At 43.2% G+C, this 23,746-nt stretch overlaps 1 protein-coding gene across 3 annotated transcripts in view; it reads right to left on the bottom strand.

Annotated features, from left to right (window-relative positions):
• CASKIN1 (CASK interacting protein 1) overlaps nt 1-23,746 on the bottom strand; it is a 363,406-nt gene that overhangs the window by 87,404 nt on the left and 252,256 nt on the right. For all 3 annotated transcript variants that reach the window (XM_077449355.1, XM_077449357.1, XM_077449356.1), the window contains exons 3-6: nt 19,179-19,276; nt 16,854-16,999; nt 10,197-10,292; nt 8,695-8,825 (exon numbers count right to left, since the gene is read on the bottom strand). In XM_077449355.1, the coding sequence (XP_077305481.1) occupies nt 8,695-8,825; nt 10,197-10,292; nt 16,854-16,999; nt 19,179-19,276 (471 nt within the window). The remainder of the gene's footprint in view (nt 1-8,694; nt 8,826-10,196; nt 10,293-16,853; nt 17,000-19,178; nt 19,277-23,746) is intronic.

Here is a 23,746-nt window from a genome sequence, read left to right as displayed (position 1 = left end):
GCATTGATCCAATGCTGCATCTGTCCAATGCTGGCTCTACAACTGAGAGTTGAGCGATAAAACATTGCTGATCACTCGGTTCTCAGCCTTCAGTGAGCAGAGAGCCTGTGATTGTCAGTCACGGGCTCCCTGTTCTGCCCTTCCAGTGCGCACTGGAGTGCTGGGCTGTGGAGGGGGTGGGAGCGGCTGACTCAGGCTCTCAGTGGCTCGCTGAGAGACTGAGTCTACTACCAGTCCAAGCATTTGGGTGGATACAGACTGTAAAGTCAGATCTTGAGCGTCGCTTTCAGCTAAACACAGGTCACGGGATTTCAAAACGAACTGCACTCCTCTGATCCCCAGGAGAAGTACAGCCAAACAAGCTTTGGCTAAATTTCTTCTTTATTGCAACAGGCTTTTATATAAGCTTGATGGGGTGTCATTCATTTTGAATAGCACCCCAATGTACTAAAGCAACACAGCCCCAAACACACTACCATAAATTTTGGTGCTCTGTGTTGCTAGTGCATGGCAGTTTGGTGCTCTGTGTTGCTAGTGCATGGCAGTTTGGTGCTCTGTGTTGCTAGTGCATGGCAGTTTGGTGCTCTGTGTTGCTAGTGCATGGCAGTTTGGTGCTCTGTGTTGCTAATGCATGGCTGTTTGGTGCATTGCCAGCCCATTCTTTTCATTTCCTTAACTCTTGAAAAATTGTGTGCTAACGAACCGCACTGGAAAAGTGTGAACATAGCCTTAACAAATATACAGGTCTGAAAAGTCAGAGAAAAGCCAAAAGTCCATATCTGCAAACTTGCTCCAGGTCGGTGGCACAGAAAGTACCAAAGCAAGAGGATCAGCATAGCAGCCTGGAAACTAGCATCTCATCAGGGACGCTCAGCAATGGCAACCACAACATTTCTCCCATGATAGGTTTTCTTCAAGCCATAAAATGATGAGAGCGGATTGTTAGCTTTGCATTACAGCACTTTTAGCACACAGTAAGTAGGTAAAGGACATGTCCCTGCTACAGCACTTGTCCTGACAAAATACTCAACTCGGCATGAAATCGAACCACGTCACTTCCGGTTTCTTTAAACCTACAGTAAATGGATATTTGGACGAATTTGTGTTTGGACATGACAGCAGCAACCGAATGCAGTCTGGTAAAGCAACATTTATGTGTTTTTACAGCACAGCAGTTAACGGGGACAAAGTTGTCGCCGCCTCGGAGGAGGCCATTTTGTTGGTTAGTGTTGGAATGGAGTAACAATCTCCGCTCATAATAGCACGCACTGGACTGTATACAAAATGTGAAATTACTACTTAAAAATCTGCGATAAATAATGGTTTAACGAAACCGGAAGTGGCGTGGTCTGAGATTCTGCCGAGTTGCGTATTATGTCAGAACACCGGCGTGGTGGAATGAGCTGAATGGCTGTCTGCTGCTTGGTGCACAATGTAGTGCAGAAGAATCCAGTGGTCCCAGACATCTCTAAAGACTACAGGTCAAATTAAAATAGAATTGACAAGTTTTATTTTGATTTCTTGTCAACATTTAAGTGGTTGTAAATGGCAGTGCAGTGATGAAGGTAGAACATGATTAAATCCATGATTATCATTAACACTGGGATATTAGGTTGCTATTAATGATGTAATACTGTCATTATAATGTGCATGAAGAAATGGAAGGTTGCTAAAGTGACCATTTGCACTGTGAATGTACTTATATATTTAAATTGATAGCATGAACATATGGATATTTGGGTTTATTAATACCAAACTATAATAATAAATTCAAATAAATATCCTCATGTTCATATTGCCTATAAATAAGTATAAAAGCACTTTCAACCTGCCTCAACCTCCGCAACATCTCCAAGATACGCCCCTTCCTAACCGATATCACTCCCTGGTCATTGCCCGCCTTGACTACTGCAACTGCCTCCTCATTGGCTTACCTCTAAATAGGCTATCCCCACTTCAGTCCATCATGAATGCTGCTGCCAGGTTCATCCACCTCACAAACCGCTCAGCGTTTGCTGTACCCCTTTGCCAATCACTCTATTGGTTGCCACTCAGCCAACAAATAAAATTCAACATACTAAGGGTCCTTTCACACGGGGCGGATCAGTTCTGATCCGCCCCGTGGATGTCCGTTTGCTCAGCGGGGATCACTCCGCCGATCCCCGCTGAGCAGGGAAATGACAGCTCCGTCTCTGCACACTGCGCAGGGACGGACCTGTCACAGCGCCGCTCTCCCCTATGGGAGATCGGATGACGACGGACCGCAGTGCCCGTCGTCACCCGATCCGATCCGCAGACGGATGGAAAAATAGCTTTTTCCTCCGTCACACTTTTTCGGATCGGAGCGGGTCGGATGTCAGCGGACATGTCACCGCTGACATCCGACGCTCCATAGAGCTCTATGGAGCATGCGTTCGGGTCCGCCTGAAAAACTGACAGGCGGGCCTGAACGGGACGTTAGTGTGAAAGAGGCCTAACTATAACTTACAAAGCCATCCACAACCTGGCCCCCAGCTACATCACTAGCTTAGTCTCAAAATACCAACTTAATCGTTCTCTTTGCTCCTCCCAAAATCTCCTGCTCTCAAACTCCCATCAGCTCATCCCATGCTCGCCTTCAGGACTTCTCCAGAGCCTGTCCTATCCTCTGGAATGCTCTACCCCAATCTGTCTGATTTTCTCCTACTTTATCCACTTTCAGACGATCCCTGAAAACTCATCTCTTCGGAAAAGTCTATCTGGCCTCCACCTAACAACTGTAGATTTATCTTCTCAATCAGCACATCGCCCACAGTTATTACCTCTTGTATCTCTTGACCTTCCATCTTAGATTGTAAGCTCTAAGGAGCAGAGCCCTCTGATTCCTACTGTATTAAAGTGTATTGTATTTGTACTGTCTACCCTCAAGTTGTAAAGCGTTACGTAAACTGTTGGCGCCATATAAATTCTGTATAATAATAATAATTATAATAATAAATTTCACATTGAAATAATCACTTTAGTCGTTTTTCAAGTCTTCATACACAATATCATGATATCTCCAATAGCAAACTAATGACAATAATAATAATAGATACATGCAGTAGCATACCTTGTGCCCCTGGTGGTTGCCCCAGGTCCCTTGTGCTGCTATCACTGAAATCGAAGCAGCATCTCTCCCCACCACTTGCCACCTGTCTCAAAAGCTAACACAGTATGGGGGAGATTTACTAAAACTGCAGCACTCAGAATCTGGTGCAACTGTGCATAGTAGCCAATCAGCTTCTATCTTCAGCTTGTTCAATTAAGCTTTAGCTTCTAAAAACTGGAAGCTGACTGGTTACTACGCAGAGCTGCACCAGATTTTGCACTCTACAGTTTTACTAAATAACCCCCAATGTTTCAGAGACGAGGAAAGCTTCCCTGCACAGTATGAAGGCGCGTGCATGGGGTGTGCCTAAGAACATCCAAATCTGGGGCTCAGTGACCCATTGGAACTCGGAGGAGGGGTAGCAGGGGGCAGTATTTAGTGGAACTAATGGGTTGCATTTTCTTCCTGCAGCAACGGAAAGCCGAATTCTCCTGTTCTCCCTCCTGCTGCCATTCAGCAATTTTTTTTAGGAAGTGGACATTGTCTGATAGAACTTGAAACAATTCACTTGATTCTCGTTCTCTGTTTATTTATTTTCAGTGTTGAACAATATTTAGTCACAGGGTGATTTGTTTCAACAGATTGTATGTATTTGCCATCACTATTTATCTGGTGACATGCACTATACAATTATTTGTGTTAATTGATTTTGATACAAGTTATTTTTTTCTTGTTTCTTTTTTTCTATTTTTGTATGCACAGGGCAGGGTTTGCACAGTGTAGTAACATTTAGGGCCGGTTCACACAGCGGGCGATGCGAGGCGACACGACTCGCCTCGCCTCGCTCCCGCAAGTCGCCCCCGTTCTGTACAATGGAACCGTTCTGAGAGGAGCGACTCGAGTCGCTCCGACTCAGAAAAAAGGTTCCTGTACTACTTCTGGGCGACTTCGGGGGCGACTTGCATTGACTTCTATACAGAAGTCCTCTGCAAGTCGCCGCTGAGGTCTCCGCAGGTCGCGGCGAGGCAAGTCGGAGACGCCTCGCCGCGCCTGCAGTGTGAACCGGCCCTTAGTAATTCATGTTCACTGGAGTGGATCTATAGTATTCAATATTTTTGAATTCACTGGTGTGGATTTATATTATATTCAGCGCTGCTTATTCTATTGTTTAGATAAGGATTATTGTACACATTTTGTTTTTATAAAGTGGCGGCTTAGTTTAAAGTTTTTGTTCAGCGCAGTGGTGATACACAGTAGATGGAGAAAGAGTGAGTGTATCTTTATTTTACAAAAATTTTTTGACTAAAGTTGCACTTTAAAGTGTTACTTAACCACTTCAGCTCCAGAAGGTTTACCCCCTTCATGACCAGGCCATTTTTTGTGATACAGCACTGCGTTACTTTAACTGACAATTATGCAGTCGTGCGATGCTGTCCTCAAATAAAATAGATTTCCTTTTCTTCCCCACAATTGAGATTTCTTTTGGTGGTATTTGATCACCTCCGTTGCTTTTCTGTTTTGTGCTTTAAACAAAAAAAGACCGACAATTTTGAAAAAAAATCTATATTTTTTACTTTCTGCTATAAAACACACCCAATAAAAAAATGTAAAAAAAAATAAAATGGAAATTTCTTCATCAATTTAGGCCAATATATATTGCTACATGTGTTTGGTAAAAAAAATAAAATAAAAGCGTATATTCAATGGTTTGCACAAAAGTTATAATGTCTACGAATTATGGGATATTTTTATGCAATTTTTATTTATTTGTTTTTTTTTTACTAGTAGTGGTGGCGATCAGTGACTTATAGCAGGACTTCAACATTGCAGTGGACATATCAGATACCAACTGACACTTTTGATACTTTTTGGGGACCAGTGACACTAATACAGTGATCAGTGCTAAAAAAAATATGCACTATCGCTGTACTAATGACACTGACTGGAAAGGAGTCAACATCAAGGGCAATGAAAGGGTTAAGTGTGTCCCTAGGGAGTGCTTAGCAGAAACACAGGATCTCTTCAGTACTAACAAAACGATGATCTGTCTTGTTTACATAGGCAGGCGGCCGTTCTGCCTCTGTCAAGAACAATCGTGGGGGTCCCGACATATACACAATTGGTGTATATACTGTATCTGCAACAGATCCAAACTTTGGATAACTTTTGCTTGCTCTTCTTTTTTCTTTTTTGTAACCTCAGTATTTACAGCTGACTTTAATACTGCAGTGATGGGTCTTACCATATCTGAGACTTGTATAAAAGCAATGTACAGTACAATATAGATAGCAGTGGTGTGTTGTGTGAATGTTATAGTTCTCTCACAACTCTGCCATTTTCTCTGACTCCTTTTTACAACTACCAAACACGTTGCCGGGATCCTAACAGCCTGTCATATATCACTCCTTATTGGCTGCTTAAAGCCACAATATAAGATCCTCCATTATTTTCTGAGCTTTAGACGGCTGTCTTTTATGCAGGGGCACCCGAAACTAATAATGTCTTCTCGGTTTATGGCCAAATATTTCAAAAGCAGAGGAAAGAAAACACAAAAAAACACATCATCTCCAGTCTATTTAACATTGAAAGTGCGAAGGATCCATTTTTGCAAAAGATATAACCCTTCCATTTCTGGATCGCTGACCTTACATAGAACAGTGGAAAGCACCGGAATGTAAATTCAATGACTTGCTTTTTTGGGCTATTAAATAGGCCTTGTAGTCAGTCAAATCACATTTAAAAAAAAGCGTGGTTACTGGTCTTTTATGGGTCGATAAATGAAGAGCAATACAAAAAGGCAAAAAGCAATCTAGGCCGGCCGGCCATAGACGGCTCGGATCATGTCCAGTTCAGCAGGAACCAGCTGAGATTCAAACCATGCATGGCCAGTAATAATTAATCACTGTCCTCTCCTGGCGGGGATGGCTTCCCCCGCCCCACTCGCCAGGAGCAGACAATTGCTCGGCAAGAAGCATTCCCCTGTCAGCACTGTCTGAGTTAATGGGGGAGTCATGCAAATTTCTATCCTGCAACTCGTGGTTGCCGATAAGACATTTGCACCATCTATGGCCTGCCTTAGCTTTCTTCGAGAAAATGTGGCTTCAGGCTCCCATCAGTGCTGCTCACACGACCTAGCATGGGTGCTCAACCTTTGGCCCTCCAGCTGTTGCAGAACTACAAGTCCCATGAGGCATTGCAAGGCTGACAGTTGCAAGCATGACTCCCAAAGGCAGAGGCATGATGGAACTTGTAGTTCAGCAACAGGTCCACAGGTTTAACACCCATGACCTAAGGCAGCCATTCTCAACCAGGATTCTGTGGAACCCTGGGGTTCCTCCAGAGGTTGCTAAGGGTTCCTTGAGGTGTGGCTTATGGACCACCTATTTGATGAAGCCTACAGACTTCAAGGTTCAGCACCACTTAGCAAAGCCAGCAGCATGACACCAAATATCTTTTTAGCTGTCTTTAAGGGTGGCATTCTAAGCACCACTTTCAGGGGGACATTCTTCCTATTGACAACCGATATAAGGAGCATTGTTCCTATTGAGCCCTGCTGATTTGGTTTTAGTAAGGGTTCCTCGAGACATTAAAATTATTTTTGGGGTTCCTCTAGGGTTAAAAGGTTGAGAAAGCCTGACCTAAGGCCTAGGCATTTGGTCAAGTGAACTCTGCTGAAGGGGAGGACTGCCCAAGCTGAACTTTGCCTCCCCTTTCAGCAGAGTTCACATAAATGCCTAGGTACTTTGATATTTCAGCCATTGTAATTTTGCCCTTGTTTTGTCATTGTGTGACAAAAGGCATGAGAATCGCATCAAAACATGAGTGTAAATTTGCTCCTGACTCAGGGCCAAAATGTGGTCCCCGAGCTTCTTGGGATTGACAATCTCGCATAGGGCAGCCTATTCAAGTGAATGGACTTCCCTATGCCAGACATGCGTTTCCATGTGCATTCTTCCTAAATTATATGTGAATGCCCATACATACTATGAAAAAAAGTAAAAATAACACTTTCAAAGTGATAGTAAAATAATCTGATCATTAGTACACAGCTTTTCGAGAGCTGATGAGGACAGGTTGTGTAAAATTATCCAAATGGACAAGCATGAAAAATGAACTTGTACGGTACCAGATTGTACGATTTTTGTTTAATCAGTAAAATTTTTGTCTGAAAATACAATAAAAATACATTACATTACTTCTGAATTTTTAGTCTGTCATGCGAGATTTTTTGTCATTTTAGTAATCTCTTCAATTTTGATATGGAGACTAACATGCAAACAAAAAATGGACAATCATTCGTCCGATAATCTCATTGTGTGTACCAGGCTTTAAGCCCCGTACGCACGTGCCGAATGTCAGGAGACATCGGCTGGTTCAATAAAGGGGCACTCCCCTGTCAGAACAAAACAGCACAGCGGGGGGAAATTGCTGTACTAACATCACATTCTTAGTACAGCGGCTCCGACCACAGCTGTGAGGTTTTCTTTTGTTCAACCCGCTGGGGTCAGGTTTTAGTGTCTGGGTAATCAATTAATTTGCATATTAGCAGCCTTCTTTATAGGAATTGTTTGGAGACCTAAAAAAATTATTTAGTAACTAGAGAAAAGAATGTGTTTACAATAGAGCTCTTTATTAACGTATATCTCAGCCATTTAGTTTTTTCATTTTGGATAGAGCAAGGCAAGATTACAACCACTGTCAGTTTGTTTATTAACTTATTTCTCTTTGGTCTCATGTCTCTTCAGGGAGAAATCTCTTAATTTTCTGTCCTGTAGACGCTAAAGGGGGGTGAAAGGATATCTTTCCAATGTGTGGGATATCCCCACAGTTGTCATGGGAGCAAGTGCACCCATTGCAAAATGTCCCCTCTCTTCCTGGTCTAGTGCAACTTAAAGCGGAGCTCCACTCTAAAGTGGAACTTCCGCTCATTGGAACCCCCCCCGGCACCACAATTGGCACCATTCAGGGGGGAGGGGGGTGCAGATACCTGTACAGTACAGGTATCCGCACCCACTTCCGGCATAGATATCCGCAGAATCTGCGTATATTTACGCCACTTCCCGCGGGTCCCCCGCTGTCTGCTGGGAAACACACGGATCCCAGAGACAGCGGGACCATCCTTATTGTGCAGCGCGACTCGCGCATGCGCAGTAGGGAACCGGGAAATGAAGCCGCAAGGCTCCACTTCCTGATTCCCATACCCAAGATGGCGGCGGCAGCACCCGAGAGACGATCGAGAGATTGGCTTCGGGTGCCGACATCGTGGGCACGCTGGGCGGGTAAGTGTCCTTATTTTAAAAGTCAGCAGCTGCAGTATTTGTAGCTGCTGGCTTTTAAAAAAAAAAAAAACGGCGGACTCCCGCTTTAAAAGTTTGGATTGACCATCACTTTCGCTCCCAGGGACATTGGTGATCAGGGCAATTGGAGAGATTGGATTTCCCTAATAGGGAGAGCAATAAAAACCTGACAGAGGCTCTAACCTCTCATCACTCTATTTTAATCTAGGGGAAAAAAACGTTTTGTCTTAGGTTGTAGTTTATTGGAGTCAGTTCCAAGAGTGTTAATAATCAATAAATGCATTGTGCAAATTCTTAGGTATTCCGCATAAACAGATCAACACTCACCTAATGATATCAATATGTCCGTTCTTAGCTGCGAGATGCAGAGGGCTGGTCCCATTGGGGTCTGTGCTGTCTCCAGGCTTTGGTTCAAGCAACGCTGCACACATGTTACTGTTTAACAACAGCTGAACAACCTGCAAAGAAAAGAGTGCTTATTCCTGCACGTATATAAAGTACACCTACATTCCAACTGCCAGCTTTGACCTTCTGCCTTTGTTTCTCTACTATTTATGTTTTCTTCTTTTTCTCTAAATTTATATAACTTTTTATAACCCCCCACCACTCTTTGACAAATATAAAAAAAAAAAGAAAAAGAAAAAAAAAAAACAACAAGATATGTTCTGTTGGACCCCTGATGGTGCCAGACGCACTGACGAAACGTGTTGGGTGGGATCATGCGTGACACTTCACTTCCGCCATTTTGAAACGCAGGTGGAATGCAGGTCCCTGCCATGAGACTGAGCTCTATTTGATCATCCACTTTGTAAGTGTAATTTTAAAGCGTGTTCATTTTAATAAACATTATGTACTTCACCATGGGAAGTATCCTTTTTTTCTGCGGGTTTGTTGGAGATATAGTTTGATTCTTACTACAGTCGGCCCCTCTGACCAGCCGGGAGGATTATCGGGAGTATATTCTGCCACTTATGACTACCTGTAATGGGTGTCATATGAGTCTGGTGAGTGGGCTGTGTGCTTATTGTTGGTGAAAGTGGACACTGAACACTTTTACTGGTGTGGGACTTGCAAGAAGATTTTGATTTATTATTCATCTTTGAAGCATTTGACGGCTGTTTATGGACACTTTATGCACTTTAATATGTGCACTTTATTTGTGTCATGCACTTTTAAACTGTTATATGGCCTACCTTGCACTTATATAATAAGGGCCGCAGATATGAATTCATTTGTTTATCAGGATATGTTCTGCACTTAATAAATGTTAGTGCATGCTGGGCTGTCTTTTACATTACAACATTACAAAGCCCAGCACTACCTCTGCACTTGTTGAACTACTGGTAAACTGTAGTCACTTTTCACACCCGGAAAGAGATACACTGCATAGACAGTACAACACAAAGACAGCAAACTGCAGAAAAAGTACCATGTGTAGGCCAGTGATTGTTAACTTATCAGCTATAGGGAGTCTCAGTTGCAACCCCTGGCATCAAAGGTACACACATAATGTTCATTATATGTAATGTTTGAGATGGCTGCCAGACTGCAGACCTAATAGAGGAAGTTATGCTCAGAGACTGTGCACATGCTCCATTTTTGACCTGGAGACATGCTGCAGAAGACAATATGAAACTGGGAACAAGTTACATGAGGCTGGTAGAGATCAATCTACCGCAAATCATATACTAAAGGGCCGAATGCGGCCCTCGGGCTAAAGGTTTGGTACCAGGGGTGTAGTAAGTACTAAGCAAACACAATACACTGTATAGATAATACTCCGTATAGACAGAACACTGCATAGATAGAACACGTCAAACAAAACTCACCCCAACTCTTCCAAACTCGCAGGCCAAGTCCAGAGGGGTCTTTCCGGAAATATCCATGATGCAGGGGTTGGACTGGTGCTGAAGTAACATTTCCGACTAAATAAGAAGGGATAAAAATAAGTAAATCTGTACAAGATTTTAAATAGAAAACGAATAAGGAGCAGAATGTTATTTCTAGTTTTATCACAGGTATTTATAAAGCGCTGACAATTTTACGCAGAGCTTTGCATATATATTGTACATTAACATCAGTACCTCAAGGAGCTTACAGTCTAAAGGCCCTAACTCACATTCATACATGCACATACTAGGGCCAGTTTAGACAGGATCCAGCGTGGTTTTGTAGCATAGGAGAAAACCCACCCAGGCACAGGGAGAACATACAAACATTCAAACCCACAACCCAAGTGTTGCCAGGCAGAACCACATAGCCACTGTGCTGCCCATATTCTAGTAAGCAAATGTGGAGGCTTACCGTTTCCAGACGACTAGAGAGACACAATTTTCCTGAGCTTGATGTAAAGTACACCTGTCATTTTGCAACAAAACAATATGCTGCAATGAAGACAGGTAGCATAGAAAGACACTCTTCTTATTTGTTTCAAAAGTAAGGTTTTAGCATACTCCAAATTCCACCAACTTTATCAATGAAAGCACATGGGTTGGTGGGGCCTGTGCACTTGGTATTTGTTTACCTCAGAACTGCCTTTCTGACCATAAAAGTCAACAGGAAATCAAATGCCTCTTAAAGCCATTTATAAGGAAGTCAAAAGGTCAAACATTTCACAAACTGGTCTGAAAATATAATCTGAATACATTTGCCCATGTACATAAACCAAGTAACTCCGTCACTACAACAAAAAAGAACCAATTAATCACAGACAATTGAAACAGTTTCTCAGGGCTTTACTCTACAACAGCCTTCTCAGCTTTTTTAACACAAAGCAAGCCCATGAAATAACTTTCCAGGCTCCTAATAGTTACTATATCCACAGGGTACATTAGAGTGATGGTCACTGGGTAGGTTGCTCCTTACATTTGTGGTCATTGGGAAGAATCCCCCCCTTACGGATAGCTAAAAAAGATCATTGTTGTCAGGGGTCCCTCGCTCAGGAGCAGAATTTGCTCATTGCTCACGGGAACACCTAGCAACCTTTGAAGGAACCTTGGGGTTTCAGGGAATCCTTCTTGAGAAAGGCTGCTATATGGCCTCCATTACAACCAACACAATTCTGGAAGAGTAAGATGTTCGCTCTACCACCTTGCGCTGTGGTTTCATCCACCAACCTCTATGTCACTTCAGGGCACTACAGGACTTGTGTAGATGGGCAAATAGCGGGAACCATAGGCCGTTAGCACATCATAGTTTCATAGTTAGTAAGGTTGAATAAAGACATCAGTCCATCCAGTTCAACCTGAGTGAGTGTCTACAATTGTCCCTATCCCTGTACATTGCACACTCACATCAGTCCCTACCCATCGTTGTCACTGCTGCAGAAAGTCTCATTTCAGAGCTACCCAGAGCCTCTTGTAGTTTCTCCACCTCTTGTTACTGAAGGCCAGGCAAATTCCCATTCTGCAAAACAGCTCCTGGTGCCTTGGCTATACCTATTAGGAAGCCCAGGCTCAGGCTTTGGCAAGTTGTTTCACATCTTGAAACCACCAAGCTCCTCATTCACTCCCTTGTTATATCTCGCCTTGACTATTGCAACTCCCTTCTCATTGGCCTGCCTCATCTCCTCTTCAGTCTATCATGAATGCTGCTGCCAGACTTATCCACCTTACCAACCGCTCAGTGTCTGCCAACCCTCTCCTCCAATCCCTACACTGGCTCCCAATCACCCAGCAAATTAAATTCAAAATACTAACCACAACATACAAAGCCATTCACAACTCTGCCCTGAGCTACATCACCAATCTTGCCTCCAAATATCACCCAAATCGTCCCCTTCATTCTTCTCAAGACCTCCTACTCTCAAGCTCTCTCGTCTCCTCCTCCCATGCTCGTCTCCAAGATTTCTCCAGAGCCTCTCCAATCCTCTGGAACTCGCTACCTCCACTGGTCCGGCTATCCCCTACTCTTGCTACCTTCAGGCGATCCCTAAAAAATCATCAATTCAGGGAAGCCTATCACGTCTCAAACTAATCTCCTACCACTTCCATCAGCTCATTCCCGACAGTTATAACCTTTTGTACCACCTGCCCCAAAAGTTCTGCAAGGAAGAACTGAGAATAAGTAAAGTGAAACAATAAGCCACAGGCCGATTCCGGCCTGCTAAGCCTTGTCATGTGGCCCTCGAACCAAGTTTTTCAGTCAGAATGTGATGGAACTCCATTATGGCACCTTTAGCTCTTACCCTTTGCTCCTGATATCACTTGTAAACACAGAATCCACTCACGGGGAAGACAAATCTCCACAATCTGAGAGAGAATGATCTCCCTGCAAGCTGAGACAGAGCTTCTGACACAGGGAGGTACTAATGCCGGGCCAGGCAGGAGAGAGCTGCGAGTAAGCTTTGGGGTGGAAGTGGGGGAGAGGTTTCACACCCCAAGCCCTGTACTCTGCATACAGTGCACACTGAACTCTGCACTTTGTACATAGCGCACATCTAAACCATGCACTCTGTACATAGTGCACTCCTGAACCCTGCTCTCTGTATGTAGCACAACCTTAAACCTTGCACTCTGTGCACAGGGCACCCCTGAAACTGCACTCGGTACATGGCATGTCCCTGAACCCTGCACTCTGTACATAAAGCACTCCTGAACTCTGCACCCTGTATGTAGCCCAATCCTGAATGTGGCACTCTGAATGCAGTGTACTCCTGAATCCTGCACTCTGTACACAGCACATCTCAGATACAACCAGCCCTTTGAGGGCAACCATACTGCTGATGTGGCCCATGATAAAAATTGACTTGGACACCCCTGCACTAAGCCGTACCCTTAGAGCCAATTGAGGAATGCTGTACTTGGTCCCATCCCCACCATCCACTGTGATGACTTGGTGGGTGAAGGAGTCACCACGCACGCTACTCTGAAATCTTTCAAATAAATCCGGGGTCTCTGGTGCCAGGCATTTCAAAACCAATGCCCAGCATTATACATTTCACAAAAACTTGCTCAGTCATCTTTGTGTAATGTGTTCACATAAAGCCTGACCACTTTAGATTCAGACTTTGCAGACTGTAATAACAGACAAAGTTAAATACACTTGTGTTTACAACTCACATTGCGTTTACTGCCATGACAAAAGAAATGAGGTGATTTCTCATTCTGTTTTATAACAATAGCGCTCAGTACGCCTCATTTGAACTCTTCCTGCCAAGCTGAGATAGCTGCTTTGTTTTAATGTGCTTGAAAATTCATACTTGAGAATTATAGCCATGCATGATAAAATATTCTCTTTTATGTGGTTTGCAGCACGTCCCCAGCCCCCCCTCCCCCCCATGCTTTCCAGTCATACTCTTCCGACTGAAATATATATTGAAGGGGACTTATAAACAGTGTAAAATACTACGTAAGGCAAGTATGAAATATAACTTTCTTCTTTACAGGTAAAGTTTGGACCTTCTATCAGCTGGCAACTTATACAGGGGGAGGGAGTCTGAGCAGTATATACAGAGCATCCGGAAAGTATTCACAACATTTCACTTTTTCCACATTTTATGTTACAGCCTTATTTCAAAATGGATTAAATTCATTATTGTCCTCAAAATTCAACAAACAATACCCCATAACGACAACGTGAGAGAGGTTTGTTTGAAATCTTTGCAAATATATAAAAAAATAAAAAATAAAAAAAAAACGTACGCAAGTATTCACAGCCTTTATTCAATACTTTGTTGAAGCACCTTTGGCACCAATTACAGCCTAAAGTCTTTTTGAGTATGATGCTACAAGCTTGGCACACCTATTTTTGGGCAGTTTCTCCCATTCTTCTTTGCAGGACCTCTAAAGCTCCATCAGGCTGGATGGGGAGTGTCGGTGCACAGCCATTTTCAGATCTCTCCAGAGATGTTCAATCAGGTTCAAGTCTGGTCTCTGGCTGGACCATTCAAGGACATTCACAGAGTTGTCCCATAGCCACCCCTTTGTTATCTTGGCTGTATGCTTAGGATGTTGTCCTGTTGGAAGATGAAGCTTTGCCTCAGTCTGTAGTCCAGAGTGTTCTGGAGAAGGTTTTCATCAATGATGTCTCTGTACATTGCTGCATTCATCTTTCCATCGATCCTGAGTAGTCTCCCAGTCCCTGCCCCTGAAAAACATTCCCACAGCATAATGCTGCTACCACCATGCTTCACTGTAGAGACTGTTTTGGCCAGGTGATGAGTGGTGTCTGGTTTCCTCCAGACATGCTGTTTGCCATTCAGGTCAAAGAGTTCAATCTTTGTTTTATCAGACCAGAGAATTTTGTTTTTCATGGTCTGAGGGTCCTTCAGGTGCCTTTTGGCAAACTCCAGATGGGCTGTCATGTGCCTTTTACAGAGGAGTGGCTTCCGTCTGGCCACTTTACCATACAGGCCTGATGGGTGGAGTGCTGCAGAGAGGTTTTTCTCTCTCCACACAGAAATGCCGGAGCTCTGTCAGAGTGACCATTGAGTTCTTGGCCACCTCCCTGACTAAGGCCCTTCTCCCCCGATCGCTCAGTTTGGCCAGGCGGCCCGCTCTAGGAAGAGTGCTGGTGGTTCCAAACTTCTCCCGTTTATGGATGATGGAGACCACTGTGCTCATTGAGACCTTTAATGCTGTAGACATTTTTCTGCCCCCTTCCCCAGATCTGTGCTTTTATACAATCCTTTCTTGGAAGTCTACAGACGATTCCTTGGACTTCATGACTTGGTTTGTGCTCTGACATGCATTGTTAACTATGGGACAGAGGCGATTCAGTTCGCATTGTGCGCTATACAAGTATTTCATTCATTCATTCATTCATTCATGGGACCTTATTTAGACAGGTGTGTGCCTTTCCAAATTATGTCCATATCAGCTGAATTTACCACAGGTGGTCTCCAATCAATCAAGTTGTAGAAACATCTCAAGGATGATCAGTGGAAACAGGATGCACCTGAACTCAATTTTGAGTGACATGGCAAAGGCTGTAAATACTTATGTACATGTGATTTTTTTTTTCATTTTTTAGTTTTAATATATTGGCAAAGATTTCAAACAAACTTCGTTCACGCTTTTATTATGGGGTACTGTTTGTAGAATTTTGAGGAAAATAATTAATTTAGTCTATTTTGGAATAAGGCTGTAACATAACAAAATGTGGAAAAACTGTAGCCCTGTGAATACTTTCCAGATGCACAATATGGACCTTTCATTGCACTGCAAGGTCTATCTGGTTGATGAATTGGGCTCTCAGAGTGACATTAACCACTTGCCGCCCGCCCTATAGCAAATTGACGGCTGCAAAGTGGTTTCATAATCCTGACCGGACGTCATATGACGTGATCAGGATTATGAGCCGCTGCGCGCCCCCGGGGGCGCGCATCGCGGCGATCGTTGTTGCGGGGTGTCAGTCTGACACCCGGCAACTACGATCTCGGTAAAGAGTCTCCGACGGAGACTCTTTACCACGTGATCAGCCGTGTTCAATCACGGCTGATCACAGTGTAAATAGGAAAAGCCGGTGATCGGCTTTTCCTCACTCGCGTCTGTCAGACGCGAGTAGAGGAGAGCCGATCGGCTGCTCCTCTGACAGGGGGGGTCTGTGCTGATCGATTATCAGCACAGCCCCCCCGAGGATGCCCACACTGGACCACCAGGGACGCCACCAGACCACCAGGGATGCCAAGGACAAGGTATGCCACCCTAGACCACCAGGGATTCCAGTCAGTGCCACAATGGATGCCAATCAGTGCCCATAATGGATGCCAATCAGTGCCCACAATGGGCATCACTGATTGGCATGCATTATTGATTGGCACTGATTGGCATCCATTAGTACAATATATTATAATACAATGCCACCTATCAGTTCCCATCTGTGCCACCTATCAGTGCCTACCCATGCCCACCTGTGCCGCCTACCCATGCCCACCTGTGCCACCTACCCATGCCCACCTGTGCCGACTAACTCATGCCCACCTGTGCCACCTATCCATGCCCATCCATGCCAATCTGTGCCAGCTATCAGTGCCAATTTGTGCCACCTATCAGTGCCCATCCGTGTCGCCCATCAGTGCCACCCATCAGTGCCGCCTATCAGTGCCACATATCGGTGTCCATCAATGCCACCTCATCAGTGCCACTTCATTGGTGCCACCTCATTGGTGCCCATCAGTGCCGCCTTATCATTGCCCATCAGTGTAACCCCATCAGTGCTCATCAGTGAAGGAGAAAACTTACTTATTTGCAAAGTTTTAAAACTGAAATAAAAAAAATCATTTTTTTTTCAAAATTTTCGGTATTTTTTTATTTGTTTAGCAAAAAATAAAAACCGCAGAGGTGATCAAATACCACCAAAAGAAAGCTCTATTTGTGGGGAAAAAATGATAAAAATTTCATTTGGGTACAGTGTAGCATGACTGCGCAATTGTCATTCAAAGTGCGACAGCGCTGAAAGCTCAAAATTGGTCTGGGCAGGAAGGTGTTTAAGTGCCTGGTATTGAAGTGGTTAATAAAGAAATGTAATATTACAAAGCTACTCACCACATCATAGTGTCCATGCTGAGCCGCCTGGTGTAAAGGGATCTGTCCCTCATCCGACGGGATGTTCACAGCAGAGCCTGACTTCAGCAATAACTTCATTGGTTCCTTCTTGCCCTGCCAGGCCGCATAATGGAGAGGGCGCATCCCTAGAGAGAACAACCTAATGATTAAGCAATGTGAGGTCTTTCTGCTCATCACTTCACATACATTGAGATGGCCAACAGTCCCGAATTGAGTAAATGGTAGAAACCTTGTGCTATAGAAAAATAGTATGTGCAAATTAAATTAAAGCTGCTCCCCTTAAAGTGCAAAGTGCTGACTTGTGTTGAAATGATATGTGATAGAGTGCTATACAAAAAAACTCTAAAATTCACAATATACAATTTGTGATTAGACAAACATAATAAAGTGCAGAGTGCTATAATACCCAATTGATAGTATTGGTGATGAATTCATTAATCTAATAATCAATCAAAAATAAAGTCTGTATAAATTCGATAAGTTGCGATTCTTATCCATATACCGTCACCAAGGCAGATCTTTGTGAATATCACCCGATGAGTGTGAGTAACATGCCTGCTCACCAAATGGACATGACCTCTTTAACTAAGATGAAGGTCACAACAGGCAGTTTAGATAAACCAGTGGGCTTGCTGGTAACCAATGGAGATGTGGCTGAAATCCTTTCTCAGTAAGATCCTTCTCTCCACCACAGGTAAACCATTGAAATGAACAAAATATATATATGGCGTAATACAGTTTATTTAAAAAATTTGATAAAACAAGTACATAATGGCTGCTTACATTTTAAGGCCCCATGCACACAAGACGCCGGTGCAAACTCTGCTGAACGCATATTTTTAAAAGCTGAAACCGGCAGTCAGAAATGCCCTTTTTGCCGCGATTGCATGCCGCGTTTACCATCTCCTGTACTATACCTGCAGTCTCCGACCGTCTCCTTTAGTATGTCTGCAGTCTCTGACTCTCTACTATTCTATGTCTGCAGTCTCTGACCTAGTTTTGTAGTACACCTGCAGTCTCTGACCCTCTCCTGTAGTACACCTGCAGTCTCTGTACTATGTTTGCAGTCTTTGACCCTCTCCTGTACTAACTGCAGTAATCTCTAGAAACCAGTGAGCGATAATGATGCGCAGTAACCTCAAGCAACCAATCAGTGAATGGTAATGATGTTCTGTAACCTCTTGCAAACAATAAGTGTGGACCAGTTTGTTATGTTTACATTAATAAAGTTTTTTATGATAAGTCTAATTGTGTGTTTATTTGTTTTTTGAGATGTTGGGGTAGAGAGGAAAATTGCATGGGGGAGGTGCAAGAACATCTCAGACTATATTTAACCACACCCCCTTAAAACTATGCCCAATATTTAGCGTAATTTAAACCACGTTTATTTTTCACCACGGCACATTAGCGCACAGCAACATTTTTTCACTTCAACTACACCCAAAAAATGAATGTCAAACCCCTAATTATCATACTACTCTGCCTACACCGACTTTCTGGAAAAAAGTGTCCCTAAATTTTTTTTAAAGTGTTGGCAACTATGCATACAGTATATCAGATGATGTGACTAAATCATTTATGCTGATTCTGAGAAACATTATCTAAGAAATCTAAGAAAATAGTTACAAGGGGTAAGTTCTTTTCATGATTTCCTTTAGTTATAAAAACTTAAGTGCAAGTCCTCCCAATTATTATTTTTTGGATAGGGTGAGGAAGGATTGGAGACCCTGTCAATTTTTTACTGCTATTCTTGCCCCCCGTTATGGTTGCCAAACACATATTGATATGATCATATAATTAATCATTCATTTGCAACTAAACTGATCAAATTGACCCTACATGATTTCAACTCGTTCAAGTTGTTTGGCAGTAGGGGAATTTTGTGAAACGCTTCTGAACAACTGAATTTAAATCTTCTATTTTCAGTCAATCACAAAGTGCAACTACCTTATTGTATATACAGTCAAATGATTCTGTAGGTAGGCCACTACGTGAAATAATTGTCTGAACAGCTCCTGTACAATCAAACTATAATGTTCCATACAAGTTTCAAAGTGACATGTCAGAAGTGTCATCTGCATTATTTAAATTAGTTGCTGATTGGAAGATGGTAACCATCATGGGGTCAATTCAGGGGAAGATGCTTAGGTTTAAAAAAAATATATATATTTACTCCCAATTTCAGTACATTTGCATTTGGATCTTGGGCAAAATTTTGTGGAGCTTACAGTTGCCCGTGTCTGTAATTTCACTTTGTAGATAGGTAAGTAGTACACTGTCAATTTGTATCCATCCTTATCTCACCTTTGTTATCTTTAATGTCCACGGCAGCCTGGGCCTCCAGGAGAAGAGAGATGAGTTCAGTGTTCCCAATAAGAGCGGCATGGTGCAGAGCCGAAAACCTAAAAGACATAATATTCTCAGAGTTATGTTGCTGGCATTGATCGGGAGTGTACTCTACAGTCAGCTGTGAGGATTCAGATGATATACACTAGCCAAATCCTTGATTTTCTCATAAAATGGAATATAGGCTGAATTGTGCACAAGTAAGACATAGGCACTGCAATAAATAGTTTTACGTTGAAATTCAATATTCTGTTATGAGAACAAATAACACCAAAACACTAAATGCATAATTTGCGCTAGAATCAGATATGTTCAAGCCAATGCACAGCATTTAAATGTAACAATGCAGTGGAGTCACCCCCGAACTGCATGAGTTTAAAGCTTGTATGGCTGAGAAGCATGGGGGGGTAAGTAACATCTTACTCCTTGATCACCCAACTGGTCCTTCCGGTCATCCCTTACAATGTAGGACACTACACATGAAGATGTTAGGGATTTGCAACTGGCCAGGCAGTGAAGCAGCTTTGGGGGGCCGAGTGCATGCCAAATGAGCATTTAAGCCATGTGTATGGGTGCATTTAATGCCGCATACACACGATCAGACTTTCTGGCAGACTAGGTCCGACGGTCTTCCCGACTGACTTTTCAGTGGAGTTCCAACGGACTTCCGAACGAACTTGGCCACACACAAACGGACTAAATCCGTTCGTTTTGAACGTGATGACGTAAGACGGGACTAAAAAAGGAAGTTCAATAGCCAGTAGCCAATAGCTTCCCTTGCGTCGTATTTGGTCCGTCGGACCCGCATACAGACAAACGGTTTTCCCGATAGGAATTGAGTCCGTCGGACAGATTTGAAACATGTCCTATTTCTAGGTCCGTCGGATTTTTATAACGAAAAAACGATCGGATTATTTCACAGACGATCGGATTGTCCAACAGACTGACCCCGTTGGAACTAGTCTGCGAGAAAGTCCGGTCGTGTGTACGCGGCATAAAAAGCAGCCCAAGATGGGCATTGAGCAAATGCATATAAAGTACTGTGTGTTACAGATGTCTATGATAAAGATTCCAGTACCCCTTGAAAATGCGTTCATATGCTTTTCCCTCAACAAAGATGGTGCCATCTTTGTTCAGGCACTTACTTCTTGGACTGAGAAGCTGGTTCAGAGATGACACTGTCATGTAAATCCAGGTGCCTGTGCAGTTCCGGATTATGTTCACAAATGTCTGACACAGTAGATTTCATGGGCAGAAAGCCCATCCGATATGGGTAGATCATCTCGGAAAATACTTTAGCTAAATTGGCAGCATTTTAGCTAGCAGCTTATTATCGCCTGACAGCAAGGATATTGAACAGTAGAATTCATGTAGAGAGGTATCTTTATCTCATTTAGGAATGAATTCAGATTGAAGCTGGGAGTATGTTTAGCTTCTCACCTGTAATTTAAGACAGATAGTTCATACTGCAGATTGAAACTCTTCATTCAGCAACGATAATGCTATGGCAGAAATTAAATTCTACTCCAATTGCAAACCCCTTCCATCACAGCTCTCAAGGGGGATTTTGCAAACTCTTTTGCCGCACTCTTGGGGTGCTTTCTTCGCCATGGTCAGGCGCTTTCTTTCTGGACCCCATACCTCTAAGCTCTCCTCTAGTGTCTCCCCAGATTGACATGGTCAGAACATCACTAGGTTTATAGCACTAGTGCCTCTCTTGAACCAACAACAGATCACCGTTGAACACTCGCCTTACCTAAACTCCCAAAGAAAAGCTCAAAGGCCCCCAGGTAGAGTACAGCCAGCAATGCTATACTTTGCCAGGATGAGGAAACCCAGAACCCAACTGCATGGCTTCCACTCATTCACCGACTATCCAGGAGATTGAAGACAAAACCTTCAGGTCTTCAAAGTACTATATCACATCATGTACATGGTGTTCTCGCTCTTGACCAGCACGCAAGCAGGACCCACACCTGGCACCCAACAACCTGGAGGGAATATTATCCGCCTAACCTTACAAACGAAATCCTCCAATCAAAGAGTGCGAAAGCCACACAGGGAACTGCTAGATTAATGACATAACCCCTAAGGACCCCCTTACAATTATACATTATCCCTTTATAGAAAGACAAGGCATCAGCAATATTCACATTCTATTTAGAGGGCATTGATCTTGCAGTTCACCCTCTGAATACAATATAAACATAGCTTAAAATTAAATATCTCAACAGGATGATGACATGGTGCCTCTGAAAGGTTACAGGCTAGGCCTGAGGAGTTACAGCCCAGCGCCCAGATATACAATTTGCAGAAATAATTAGGTTATTAATCGGTATGCGGTTCCCAGACCTCTGTTGTTCAGATGCTGATTATAACAACAGGGATGATGTTAGTAAGTTCTCAGCCATGGCTGAGTAACATTGTCTGGCTTATTCAAGCAGAAAATCAGTATGGAGATTCCCCCCATTCGTTCACCCTCCCTGATGCTGCACTGTCAGTATTGAGGATGCAGAGCTGTGTCAGGGAGTTACGCACGCTCCGCACTGCCAGGAGCCGTGTATGCGAGGCAGCCAGGGGGCACTGCCAACATAAACAAGTGCTGAAATCCACGTCTGGCTACAGGAAACTAGGCACAACTCACTTCTAAAGAAATCCACTAAGGATAATTTGCATCTAAACTGAACACGCACGATAATGCTAACATTTCAGAAAAAACAACAACCATTTCTGACACGTACAACTGAATGGCGCATGCCAAATTTTTAAAACATTTTTGCAAGCATGTTCAGTGGCCCTCACATTAATTACATAGATTCCCATAGTCTGATGGCTTTTCCGTGTTCTGTGCTGCAGTCGATTTAAAAACAATTTTTATAAATAAAAATAAATTCTTAGAAATAAAAAAATATAAATTGTATTTATTTTGGTCCATATAGATTATATTTCTCTATAAAAAAAAATGTATAAATGAAAAAAAAAAAAAAGGATTAATATTGTATTTATTTAGCTCCTGCCACATCTGAACGTGGCAAACATCTGAGTTGAGCATTTCACAAAACCACCATTGCCAATGTTCAGGTAACCTCTGACTCCTAAGCAACATTACAAGATGGCATGGGGTCTGGCTTCCAAGGTTTTAGCGAGGTTGCACGATCTGGATACACTGCTTCTATTTCTCCATAAGGGAGAAGAGGATCGCCATATTAGGACACTAGCAAAAAATGAGAATGTATGGCGTGGGGTAGGGTTATAGGGGTGGTGTCAAGTGGGCATGTAATCAAAAGCTTTGCCAGTGTCCTATTATCCAAAACTATGAGCCTGACTTCCCTTGTATGGTCTGTAAGTTTGCAAGGGGAGTCACAGATGGCCCTATATAGTCAGGACTACTATATAGTATGTTGCAGTCTTCTCTTATGCCAGGGGTCTCTAAACTTTCTAAACAAAGGGCCAGTTTATTGTCGTTCAAACTTTAGGGGGCGGACTGTGGCTAGCGGGAGTGCAAAATTTTCTGCCATTAGTGGGAGTAAACATGGCCACATTTGGTATTAGGGGGAGGAATAGTGCCCCATCGTTGGTATCACAGGGGGAATAGTGCCCCATTGTTGGTGTTAGTGGGAGAAATTGTGCCCTATTGTTGGTGTCAGTTAGCAGAATAGTGTCAGTGGGAAGAATAGTGCCCCAAGGGCCGGATAAAAGCAAGCAAAGGCCCCTGGGCCGCAGTTTGGAGACCACTGTCTTATGCCATGTATTTGACCATTGTTATCTGGTCTATATGTCACAGGTTTTTCTCGCTTTAGATCATATATTTATGTATTTGGGGCTGTACAAAGGGAGGTGTATATGGTTTCACGTAATATTGATCATATATTATAGGTGTCTGCCTTATGTGTCTCCATCCATAAATAGTTCATTTTGAAACATTAGTATCAGATCCCTTACTTGGACTCCTTCAATTGACAGCTGGATTTATTTAGGTAATATATCATGCTAACTTCTGCTAATTGACAAGCTGATACATAGAGGGATGGTTTTTCTTACTATTAGGCCGCGTACACACGGGCGGACTGTTCGCCCAACTTTGTCCGCTGAACAGTGTTTGGGCGGACAGTCCGCTCGTGTGTGGGCTTTCAGCGGACAGTTTGACGAACAAGGTTTTTCGGAAATTCCGTAAAACTGTCCGCTGAAACCTTGTTTCAGCGAACAGTCCGCTCGTGTGTAGGCTTGTTCGTCAAACAAAGTTGCGCGCATGCTCAGAAAGGATTTTCACGCCGAAAGTTATAATGCAGTGTATAGGACGTCGTATTTTTTTCGTCCCGTCGTACGTGCCGTTCACGTCATCGCGCACGGTTTCAGCAAACTGTTCGTTCGTCGTGTGTGGCCATGTCCGTCCATGCTAATTTTGAGCGGACTGTTTGCCGAAACTGTTTGACGGACAAAGTTGGGCGAACAGTCCGCCCGTGTGTACGCGGCCTAAGTGTTGCATTGATTTTACTTTTTTCTCCTCTTAGTCAGATTATATCTGT

This window comes from Lithobates pipiens, unplaced genomic scaffold, assembly GCF_037356315.1.
Source record: "Lithobates pipiens isolate NorthernLeopardFrog02 unplaced genomic scaffold, aLitPip1_a1.2 Scaffold_22, whole genome shotgun sequence".
Classification (NCBI taxonomy): domain Eukaryota; kingdom Metazoa; phylum Chordata; class Amphibia; order Anura; family Ranidae; genus Lithobates; species Lithobates pipiens.
This window is presented reverse-complemented; position numbering and strand designations above follow the sequence as displayed.